The sequence below is a fragment of the Amblyraja radiata genome, chromosome 18 (assembly GCF_010909765.2).
Source record: "Amblyraja radiata isolate CabotCenter1 chromosome 18, sAmbRad1.1.pri, whole genome shotgun sequence".
NCBI lineage: Eukaryota > Metazoa > Chordata > Chondrichthyes > Rajiformes > Rajidae > Amblyraja > Amblyraja radiata.
In genome coordinates, this window is record NC_045973.1 from 33,991,630 (window position 1) to 34,004,334 (window position 12,705).

Sequence of the window (12,705 nt, forward strand, 5' to 3'; positions counted from 1 at the left end):
GCCTCATAGATAGGTCATATAAAATGTTCTATGGAAGTGTGATGAATTAGTTCTGCTCATTCAGAAGGTGGGTGATTTCACAGGAAGTAGATTGGCAGTAACATTACGATAAAGGTCTACAAATTGACTGTGATGCTGAGGTACTTCCATTACGTCTGATAACTGACCCTGAATAACAAAATATGTACTGACAAAGATAAAAACGTAAGGCACTTAAAGGTTTTAAATGTGCATTTCTGCTTCCGGGAGTCAAACAAAAAGTGAAGATAGGGGCGGCACAGTGGCGCAGCGGTAGAGTTGCTGCTTTACAGGGCCAGAGACTCGGGTTCAATCCTGACCACGGGTCCTGTCTGTACAGTTTGTACAGTCTCCCTGTGACCACGTGGGTTTTCTCCGGGTTCTCCGGTTCCAAAGACGTGCAGGTTTGAAGGGTAATTGGCTTCTGTGAATTGTCCCTAGTGTGTAGGATAGAACTAGTGTACAAGGTGATTGCCGGTAGGCACAGACTCAGCGGCCGAAGGGCCTCTTTCTAGCTGTTTCTCCAAAGTCTACAATCTAAACGCCTAAAGGAAAATTTACTGAATTTGCACTCTAAAATAACGATTGATCCTGGCAATGGGATCCTGTCCACCCCTTGTAGCAGTGGCAGATGAACTGTTCTCTCATGCTCTGCACATCTTCAGAAAGCAAGGCTCCACGAGCTGTTAATGCAGAGCCGGAGGATGTAAGAACGGAGTTGATTTCAAAGCTCCTGGGATTGAGATGCAGATAGGTTTGGGATTCAGGGTCTTGCCGCACACAACGTCCGTGGCCACTGCACATGGTTTGGCTACACAACATGGCAGCTGTGGTGGTATTTAGAACATATCTTCCAAGCTTCTGGTCAATGTAATCTTTCAGTGCCTCACAGCGTTCCTAACGGAAAAGCACAAAGGACAGGTAGAAATCTGCGATAAAATGTTTAACCACCAATTTAACACTTCCTATTTTCCAGACAAAAAATGTGATTTTTAGAGAATGTGCAATGGATTTAGCCATGGACTTACATGGAGTTAGATTTAGATTTAAGGGAATCGAGGGATATGGGGAAAAGGCCGGAACGGGGTACTGATTTTGAATGATCAGCCATGATCATATTGAATGGCGGGGCTGGTTCGAAGGGCCGAATGGCCCACTCCTGCACCTATTTTCTATGTTTATATATTTCTATCTAATTTCTTATTCCAAGTTGAGGAGATCCCAGTGGGTAACCTAAGCTAGATTTCAACCGTGGTAGACAAAAAAAAATCTTATAATAAGTCATATGGTTAGTTCCTTGTGGAATACCGAATGTAGCTTAAAGCCACAGTTTGTTTGTCACCAGTCTTGGAGTGTGCATCTCTCTGACATTTTCTACTCATGCACGAGGAGTAGGTTTCACAGGCTGAGCCCACATTTAATTACCCAGCCCAAAATGCTCAGTGAGATGCCCTCTTGAACTGCTGCAATCCATGAGGTGAGGGTACACACACAATAGCCTTGGGGAGGGAGTTTCAGGATTTTGACCCAGCAGTGGTGAGGGATCGTTGATATTAGAACGTTGATACCGAAGGGCCCGTTTCCGTGCTGTATCTCTAGACTAAAGTGGAGAATATTCCATCACATCCTGACTTAAGCATGGTAGATGATGGACGGACTTTGGGGAGTTAGGAGTTAAGTTACTAACCGCAGAATTCATTGCCTCTGACCTGCTCTTGTAGTCACATTGTGTATATGGCTACTCTAGTTCAATGTGTAGTCAGTGGTAACCCCGAGGTATTGTTAGTGGGGATTCAGTGATGGTGAGCTCCCGACATTGGGGGAGTCCAGAACCAGGGGCCACAGTTTAAGAATAAGGAGTAAGCCATTTAGAACGGAGACAAGGAAACACTTTTTCTCACAGAGAGTGGTGAGTCTGTGGAATTCTCTGCCTCAGAGGGCGGTGGAGGCAGGTTCTCTGGATGCTTTCAAGAGAGAGCCAGATAGGGCTCTTAAAAATAGCGGAGTCAGGGATGGGGAGAAGGTAGGAACTGATTGGGGATGATCATCCATGATCACATTGAATGGCGGTGCTGGCTCAAAGGGCCGAATGGCCTACTCCTGTACCTGTTGTCTATTGTCTATTGATGCCATTAAATAGCATTGCTAGATCTCTTCACAGTCAGCCCCATTTATCATGGTGATAATTACACTCAGCATGGCGAAGTGTACTTTCACTGTGAAGACGGAACTTCATCTCCACAAGCAACCCATACTGGACAGATGTATCTGTCACAGGTAGATTGGTTAAACCAAGATCAATAAGGTTATTCCCTCTTGATGGCTTTTGGTGTTTTCTACGATGCTGTAAATGACACCACAAAGAGCTAGAGACACGGGTTTAAGATAAAGAAGAGGAGGTTCAACAGAAATCTGAGGAAGAATGTTTTTCACCTAGAAGCTTGTCCATAAGAATAATCAACAAGCTTTCTGGAATGTTATCTTACTGAACTACTGATATCTTGGCTTCTGTTAATGGGAAAATCAGAGTGATTTCAAAATGCCCTCTTGCTTCATATGAAACATTCAAAGTGATGAGTTAGGCACAGAAATCATTACTTGAAAAGCAGGCTTCAGCAAAGAAAATATAATTATTTGACTTTTGAACTCAAGATGTTGTCAGTCTGACATTCGAGGCATGGAGACACAAGGAACTACAGATGCTTGTTTACAGAAGAAGCACAAAGTGCTGGAGTAACTCTGGTTACTGGTCAGGCAGCATCTTTGGAGAACATGGATAGATGATGTTTCAAGTCATGGTTGCTAAACATCATGTAGTCATTAAAATATGAATCATTCACTTTTCTTGAGCTCCACTGTATCAAAACAGTTGGACTATCTGCTGGAACTATGCAACTCCTCCCCCTTCTGTCATGGGGTAGACTGAGACTGACTCCCCCCCCCCCCCCCCCCCCCCAATCTTTACACATCCCCAATCCTTTCCACGCGTCACTTTAATTTCATGTTTAATGTATGTCATGTATTTTGTGTTTTTGTGACTGTTAGCACATCAAATTTCCTCCTGGGATGAATAGTCTTTACCCATGAGAGTGAAATACCCACCATGTTGTGTACAATCTTCATGTCCCCCCACAGAACCACGCCGGAGGTGCCCATTGCTGCGCACTCCCCAATGGTGTGTACCAAGTCTATCTGGAAGAAGAAACACAAAGATACTAATTATACATCGTATATTCCTTGAATCATTACATTAAAGCCCTTCTCAAGGTTATGAAGTCATACAGGACAGAAATACCTTGTCCATGTTGATTGTCAGATAGACACAAAATGCTGAGGTGGACAGGCAGCATCTCTGGATAGAAGGAATAGGTGACGTTTCGGGTCGAGACTGAAGTCTGAATCTGAAGAAGGGTCTTGATCCAAAAAGTAGCCCATTTCTGCTATCCAGAGATGCTGCCTGTCCCATTGAGTTACTCCAGCATTTTGTGTCCATCTTAGGTGTAAACCAGCATCTGCAGTTCCTTCCTACACATTGATCATCAGATATCTATCTACACAATTCTCATTCACCGGGCTTGGTCCATTCACTGGCGTTCTATCCTTTGGCAATTCAAGTACGAATCTACACATTCCTTAAAGGTTGTGACAGAATCTGCTTCCACCATCCACTCAGGCAGTATGTTCTGGATTCCTATCACCTTCTAGGTGAAAAACATTCTTCCTCAGATTCACTTTGAACCTCCTTTTCCTTATCATAAACCTATATCTCTAGTTCTTTGCAGAGTCACTTACATCATAGAGCATCATACAAATGTGGCACGGCACAGCATTAGGGCAGCACAGTAGCATAGCGGTAAAGTTGCTGCTTTACAGCGCTTGCAGCGCGAGATACCCGGGTTCGATCCCGACTACGAGTGCTGTCTATACGGAGTTTGTATATTCTCCCCGTGACCACGTGGGTTTTCCCTGAGATCTTCAGTTTCCTCACACACTCCAATGCCGTACAGGTTTGTGGGTTCATTGGCTTGGTGTAAGTGTAAATTGTCCCTAGTGTCTGCTGGATAGTGTTAATGTGTTGGGATCGCTGGTCGGTGCGGACTCGATGGGCCGAAGGGCCTGTTTCCGTGCTGCATCCCTAAACTAAACTAAAACAGAAAAAGTCAATGAAATGGAGACATTCTCTGGTGCTTATCAACGATCTTGAACACAACAGCAGTTGATGCAACGTAGTGCAAGTTTACATGCTCTGTTTTGTCTCCACAGAGCTTTCACGCAAGATGCCCACTTGCTGTTTATTTTTGAATAATAGTCACATTATTTAAAGGCCGCATGGATGAACTCCAAAAAATTTTCATCCCTGTCTGGCAAAAAAATTAAACGGGGAAGGCGGCTCAATCGTGGCTAACGAGGGAAATCAAGGACAGTGTTATATCCAAGGAAAAGGCAAATAAATTGGCCAGAGGAAGCAGCAAACCAGAGGATTTTGAGAAATTTAGGAGGACAAAGGGGTTAATTAAGAGGGGGGAAAACAGAGCATGAAAGAAAGCTTGTCGGGAATATAAAAACTGACTCTAAAAACGTATTTAGATATGTAAAAAGGAAAAGATTAGTGAAGTCAACTGTAGGTCCCTTACAATCAGAGACAGGTGAATTTATTATAAAGGGAAACAAAGGGATACATCAGTAGTGGGGAAGATGCTTGAGTTGTTTGTTAAAGATGTTATAGCAGCGCATTTGTAAAGCAGTGGATTCAAGCATCTTCCCCACTACTGGTGTAAGGTTAATTGGTCTATAATTCCCAGTTTTCTCTCTCTCCCTCCTTTGTTAAAAAGTAGAGTTACATTGGCTACCCTCCAGTCTTGTACATCAGTCGCTGAAAGTAAGCAGGCAGTGAAGAAAGCTAATGGCATGTGGTTTTCATTGCGAGAGGATTTGAGTTTAGGAGCAAAGAGGTCCTACTGCAGTTATACAGGGCCCTGGCGAGACCGCACCTGGAGTATTGTGTGCAATGTTGGACTCCTAATTTGAGGAAGGACATTATTGCTATTGAGGAAGTGCAGCGTAGGTCCACCAGGTTAATACCTGAGATGGCGGAACTGACATATGATGAAAGAATGTGTCGACTGGGCTTGTATTCACTGGAATTTATAAGGATGAGAGGGTATCTTATAGAAACATATAAAATTCTTAAAGGATTGGACAGGCTAGATGCAGGAAAAATGTTCCCAATGTTGGAGGAGTCCAGAACCAGGGGTCACAGTTTAAGAATAAGATGTAGGCCATGTAGGACTGAGATGAGGAAAAACTTCTTCACCCAGAGAGTTGTGAATCTGTGGAATTATCTGCCACAGAAGGCAGTGGAGGCCAATTCGCTGGATGTTTTCAAGAGACAGTTAGATTTAGCTCTTAGGAATCAAGGGATATGGAGATAAAGCAGGATCGGGGTCCTGATTTTAGATGATCAGCTCGAATACGTGCACCTATTTTTCTGTATCAAATGTTCTGTAAATAAACTCAAGAGTTCTTCCTGGACTGTTAATTTACTAAACTACCGATTCATCGACAATTGTTAATTCCTTCCCTGTATTTTAGTTCAGAAACAGCATGGAAACAGGCCCTTCGGCCCACTGTGTTCACGCTGACCATTGAACACCCGTACACTAATTCTATCCTTCATACTAAGGACAATTTACAGAAGCCATTTAACCTACAAACCTGCCTGTCTTTGGAATGTGGGAGTTGACCAGAGCACCCAGCAAAAACCCATGCAGTTACAGAAAGAACGTACAAACTCCGTACAGACAGTACCAGTAGTCAGGATTGTACCTCGGTCTCTGACGCTGTAAGGCAGCAACTCTACTGCTGTGCCATTGTGCCATCCAGTAATGTGTCACAAGGTGCTAGCAGGAGTTATCAAACCAAAATCGGCCCAAAGCACCCAGGAACTATTAGAAGACACAAACTGTTTGAGTAGCTCAGTGGGTCAGGCAACATCTCTGGAGAACATGGATAGGTGATCTTTCAGGCCGGGACCCTTCCCCAGACTGGATTAGAGAAGGGTCCCGAGCAATTTCATCCAGTCTGAAGAGGGACCCCAACCCAAAATGTCACCCATCCACATTCTCCAGAGAAGCTGCCTGACCCACTGAGTTACTCCAGTGCTTTGTGTCCTCTTTGGTAAAACCAGCATCCGCAGTTTCTTGTTTCTATAGGAAATATTAGGATAGGTAACCAAAATCTGAGGTAAAGTGATTTAGGGAAGGAATCCCAGATTCAGGACCCATTTAAAATGAAGCTGGCCGATCCCAGATGTTTTCCTGCAGTCCAGTGTAAACAAGTAGGATTTAGGTTTGTTGTCATCTTTGTTTCTCCCTATCTTGAGCTTGGGAAGAGAGGGGGAAAAGGTGTTGCTTCAGCCTGATCCTGCTGAATGGTGGAGCAGGTTCAAGGGACTGATCCTGTGACAGGCCTAATCTTGTGTAGAATCAAAGACCTGCAGGTGCTGGTTAATACACAAAAGGACACAAAGTGCTGGAATAATTCAGCAGGTCAGGCAGCATCTCTGGAGTAAATGTGACAGGGGAAAAACTCTACATCATGGCAGGCTCGGAACTCGGTGAGGTAGGATTGGAAGGGTACAAGGGCAAGGCCTCGGTTTGGGGCAGACCATCTTGCATCATGAAGAGAGAGGTCAGGGAGGATGGTGTGAAAACATGAGGGCTGGTGTCAGAGGGAGGCTCGGGGGAGGTATTGTGGCGAGACTGCATCTGAAGTAGTGTCTCGACCTGAAACATCACCTACTCCAGACATGCTGCCTGACCTGCTGAGTTACTCCAGCACTTTGTGTTCTTTTGGCAGATTCCTGTTCCTACTTCTTATGTTCCTAACCATCCCAAAACAGAAGGAGGTACCCAAAATACTCACGAGGCTAAGAATAAGATTGGAATTTCAGTCACTAAATCTGCACCACTTTACTGAAGGCCATTTCACTTAATTTGGGATTATTTGCCTTGCTTACCTCAGTAAGGAAGTCGAGTGAAGCTATATATGCATATTTGGCATAGGCCAAAACAGACAAGGATTCACTGACTTGATTCAAGGCAGAAACACGGAGGGCCTCCTTAATCTTGTAGTGAACAAACTTTTGAATATTCATTGTGGACTTCAGCTGTTCTTTGATGTAGATGCTGGGATACAGGGTTTGTGATGCTTTCCAGAGCCACGATAGCTGGTTATTTCTAGGAACATCCTGTGGATTACAGTGACCAGTGTACTCAGTTGATGTGTCCCCTTTAAAATAATTGTAACAGTCTGGAAATTTATAGAAGCCCCAGAAACCCTTGGGTCTCAGTTTGTGTCCTAGCTTTAGTGTTTCACTCATAAAATTCTTTGCAGCATTTTCAAATTCCTCTTTGGCTAACTGGACAACCTTACTTTCGGGTAAATAAGGGTGTTTGCTTCTCACGTGTTCTTCAGATTTATTCCTGTAAATCTTCATAAACCCCCAGTCACGGTCCCAAAGTGGTCGCCACGCTTCCCAATCTATCACGGCCAGACCGTTAAAGTCCACGTCCAGTACATTGTTGATATCTTCTGCAGCTTTCTTGAGGTGTTCACTCAGACTGGCAGTCTGGACAAGACCGCCGTTCACTGGAGTCAGATCCTTAGTATAGAATGGGTAACGACCCAGTTTCATCTTGTAGAAAATGGTGATATTTTTCCCCAAAAAACTCTCATCGTGATTTTCAACAATATCAAAAACACTCAGATCCAAGTCGACATCAAACTTAGTTTGACAGCCGGCAGAAGGTGTGTTCCACACCACTATAAAGGGTTTGTTGTTGACTATTGGTGAGGCTGCTGCTGGCCTGGGTGCTTCTCCCCAGATTATGGCTGGATGTGTAGAGGGGAAAAACAAAGTGCATGCGAGTAGTACTAGACTCGATGCCATGACTACTGCTCCGTCCGTCTTCACTAGCAGGTGAGCTCTTCCTGACTCGATCCTTCTATAAGACATAGAACATAGAACATAGAGCAGCACAACATAGAAATAGGCCCTTCGGCCCACAGTGTCAGTGCCGAACATGATACCAACATCAATTCCTATCATCCATATCCACATGTCTATCGAAAAACCTCATAAATGCCACTATCATATCTGCTTCAACCACCACCCCTGGCAGTGCTTTCTAGGCACCCCACCACACCCTGTGTAAACATTTGCCCAGCACATATGAATTAAAATAAACGTATTGGAAACTGAAGAAATTCTAATCCAATTAATCTCATTCTCTTGATCATAAAGAACACAAGATCAGAATGGACCAAGCTGATCCTTGCATCTACTCTGTCATTCAGTAAGATTGTGGCCGATGTTCTTTCTCTGTCTTCTTTCTGGTGGATCCCATATCCCTCGATTCGATCAATATTCAAAAGTCTATAGCTCTGATCCTTGAATACAATCTACATATAAATATTACACATAAATCTACACATTATCTCCCCAGTCAATTGATATTAAAAACACATTTCATGAGATAAATCCTCCTTATTCTAAACTTTACCATCCAATTCAGTCCCTTCACTTGAGACACTCTCCCATGAGTCAACTGGGGTCTGTGCCACAACACCTCCAACCAAGTAAATGGTTGATTGAGCAGAATGATCAAAACTGCACGTAACATTACAGATATGATCTCACCAACCCACAGAGCATTCACTGAACGATATTCTCACTCTTACAATCCAATTTTCTTGCAATAAAGGTCAAAATACCATTTGCCTTCCTATTTGGTTGTACTTGTATACTACACCTCGTGTTTCAACTCTCATAGATCGTTCGGTACACTGCTCTTGCTAGCTTTTCACCATTCTGGGGGCAGCACAGTGTCACAACTGATAGAGCTGCTGCTTCATAGCACTGGAGTACTGGTTTCTATCCTGACCTTGGGTGCTGTCTGTGTGAAGTTTGCAGGTTCTCCCTGTTACCATGTGGGTTTCTTCCAGGTGCTGCGGTTTCCTCAAACCCACATACAAAATACACGTGGGTTTGTAGGTTAATTGGCCACTGTAAAATTGCCCCTAATGTGTCAAAGTGCCAAAGATGCCAAAGTAGGATAACATAGAACTAATGAGAATGGGCGATCGATGGTCGGCGTGGATCGGTGGATTGAAGGGTCTGCCTCCATGATCCATTAGTAATGGATTCCAGAATTTTATGGATAAATGTTATCAAACTGACTGTACTTCTCCATTTTCCCTTGCCTTCCTTTCCTAACTAGCAGTTTTACATGTGTTGCCTTCCAATCCACCAGAACTTTCTAAGATCTTGAAATATTGGAGATAATGCAAAAGTTTAGAAACACAGCATTTAAACAGGACTTTCCACACACCAAGTCCATACGGACCATCGATCACCCATTCACACTAGTTCTATGTTATCCCACTTTCTCATCCACTCCCTCCACACTAGACGCAATTTCACGGAGGCCAATTAACCTACAAACCCGCTCACCCTTTTGGAATGATGGAGGAAACCGAAGCACGTGGAGGAAACCCACCCGGTCACAGGGAGGATGTGTAAACTCCATACAGACAGCACCCGAGGTGAGGATCAAACCAGGGTCTCGGGTTCCATACAGTATTTCTCAATGACTTGGTTTGATTCCTAATTGGCAAGAACGGCATCATTTATTTCTCACCGAAAGATAACAGGGCTCCATAGCAAAGAAAAAACATTTGAAATAATTAGATTATAATTGCATTATATACCGTATCTGTAAATAACTGGCAACATTGTAAAGGCATTTTTGGATATTAGAGCCATAAAATCATTGAGTTGTACAACATCGAAACAGCCCTTCAGCCCAATTCATCTGAGTCGTACAAGATATCTATCTGAGCTACTCCCATTTATCTCTATTTTCGAGTCCATGTACCTGTCCAAATGTTTTTTAAATGTTGTACTTGCATCTGCCCTTACAGCTTCCTCGTACGCTTGTTCCAAAAGCCCACACCCTCTGTGTAGTAATGTTGCTTCTCAAGTATTTTAAAATCTTTCCCCTCTAACCTTGAATCTATGCCCTCTAGTTTCAGACTTCCCAACTCTGGAGAAAAGACTGTGGCTATTCACCTTATTTAAGGTCCTTGTGATCTATATTACTAAAACTCTGTTCTTGACCGGTTTTGGCGATCTGTGCTGCGATTTCCGAGAGAACGCCGCCACCTACGGCCGTCATTTTTGGCCACCTCGCTCAGAGCCCCCCTCTGCCGCATGTGTGCCGAGGATTTTTCCCGTCGATGAAATATGACAGAGATATTAATGCTTTTACAAAATTCCCCATTCTCTCTGCTGCCCCCGCTGGAGGGAGGGGGAGGGACTATAAAACCAGGAAATGGTGTGCCTCAATCAGTCTCTGCAAGTGGTGTGCCTCAATCAGAGCTCTGAATGACACTGAAAAAATGTCTCCACAGCTGTGAGTACCCATAATGTGGTTTGAAAATGAATATATGGTTAGTTGGAAGTAAAAAAGCACTGCCTGCAAATGGTTGTTTGGGTTTAAGTAAAAAGGCACTCTCTCTCTCTCCCCCCACCTCTCTCTCCCTATCCCTCTCTCTTTCTCTCGCTCCCCCCTGTCTCTCTCCCTTCTCTCTCTCTCCCCCCCCTCACTCCCCCCCCTCCTCTCCCCCTCCTCTCTCCCCCTCCTCTCTCCTCTCCCCTTCACTCTCTCCCCTCTCTCCCCCTCTCTCCTCTCCCCCTCTCTCCTCTCCCCTCTCTCCTCTCCCCCCTGCCCCTCTCTCTCCTCTGCCCCCCCTCTCCCCCCTTTCCTCCCTCCCTCTGCTCTCCCCCCCCCCCCTCCTCCCCCCCCCTCTCCTCTCCCCCCTCTCCTCTCCCCCCCTCTCCTCTCCCAACCCCCTCTCCCCTCCTCTCCCCGCTCTCCTCTCCTCTCCCCTTCTCCTCTCCCCCAATCTCCCCTCTTTTTCTCCCCCTCCTCCCCTCCATCACCTCCCCCACCGTCCCTCCCCTAAACCCCCCTCCCCTCCACACACCCCTACCCCCTTCCCCCCCCCCCTCTCCCCCCCCCTCCACACCCCCTACCTTCTTCCCTCCCCCTCACTCCCTCCCCCTCCATGCTCCCCCTCACCCCCCTCTCAGCACCCCCTCACTCTCACCCTCTCTCTCTCCTCCTCCCCCACCTTTCCCCCCCTCACCCACCCTCCCTCTTCTCCTCCTCTCCACCCCCCTCTCCCTCTTGCCCCTCTCTCTGTGTCTCTGTCTCTCTCTCTGTCTCTGCGCCTTCTCTTTCTGCCCTCATTCTCTACCCACCCCCCCCCCCCCCTATCTAGATGTGACTGCAAGTTGGGGGCGATGTGTCAGTAGATAGGGTGGTTATGGGGTAAAAGGAGCAAATTAATAATATTAATATAATATCAAGGGGGGTAATTAGCGTGAGTGCGGGGGGGGGGGGGGGGGATAGTTAGTGTCTGTGACGCTGCATGCCGCCTTCCCCCCCCACACAACCGCACGTTGGGGAAACAGACCCAACGGATCTGCACTTGGTCTAGTATTTGATATACCTCTATCTCCTTATCAAGTCCACACACAAGATTAGAAGTTGTTCAGCCAGAGCTGAACACACTTCTCGGCATCTGCATACAAGCGTGTCTGTCTTATCGCTTGTGCGTGCATGGTGATGGAAAGATTGGTGGAAACAGGGCCGCGACGTAAATGCTCTTTCCTTGACCCCCATATACCTCGATAATGTTACCCCTCAGTCCCCTAAGCTCCAGGGAAACAAGTCCCAGCCTGTACAGTCTCCAGTCATCTCAAACCATCCAGTTCTCCACAAACCTTTTCTGCTCTTTAACCTGCTGAAAAGCATCTTTTCTGTAGCTGGGTGATCAGAACTGTGTGCAATATTCCAAGCGTGATCTCGCCAACGATTTATACGATTGCGACATGATGTCCCAGCAGCAAAAGTGCAGCAACTTTTACAAAAGATTCATCAGCCGCAAGGTTGACAGTTTTATTTCAACGGCAAATAAATGCAGAAATTATGTGAAATTGCTTTGGCAGCCACGACAAATGTAGTGCTCAGAGTGAAAACATTAACACACAAAACATCAAGATAACACTCTCGTTTATCTTATGAGTGTGCTCCATTTTTCCAAGTATATTTGCATGGTTTTTGACAAATCATGTTTGGAAATTTCAAGTCAAATTATACATTATGCCATTATATTGATTTTGGAGAAAAAAAAGTCTTAAAAGTACTTCAGTATAAAAACAAATATATTACTCACCAATTGTGTTTCTGTGTCCTTAAGATAGAAAGATCAGAGAAAACTAACTGATGAAGTTACATTTATACTTCACATCCTGAAATGCTTTGCAGCCCATGGTTTAGTGTGGTGAAAGTTTTGTAGATAAATCCTGCAGTTGCTGGCCCTCTGTTGAACTGTTGACCATTCAAACAGCTTTATTGTTCAACAGTATCACGATCACTCAGCTATTTTAACAACTGTTTCCTAATTTATTAGATATCCTCCTTTAACAGTTCTTAAATGCTGTTGAAATCGTTGACCAATATTTTGAATCACCCAACTCAATAATTTTGCAATCATTTTAACCTGTCTTTGTTTGATTATGCGCCTGTAAAGACTCTTTGGATACTTTACAATGTTTGT

The 12,705-nt window shown here is 44.8% G+C and overlaps 1 protein-coding gene across 2 annotated transcripts in view; it reads right to left on the reverse strand.

The window, feature by feature from the left end:
* Positions 1–425: 425 nt before the first annotated feature.
* The window catches only part of LOC116983366 (hyaluronidase-like), a 39,282-nt gene continuing 27,002 nt past the window's right edge, over positions 426–12,705 (reverse strand). For both annotated transcript variants that reach the window (XM_033037093.1, XM_033037094.1), the window contains 3 exons: positions 7,037–8,024; positions 3,121–3,210; positions 426–915 (listed from right to left, as the gene is read on the reverse strand). In XM_033037093.1, coding sequence (XP_032892984.1) covers positions 592–915; positions 3,121–3,210; positions 7,037–8,024 — 1,402 coding nt within the window. In that variant the 3' untranslated portion in view covers positions 426–591. The remainder of the gene's footprint in view (positions 916–3,120; positions 3,211–7,036; positions 8,025–12,705) is intronic.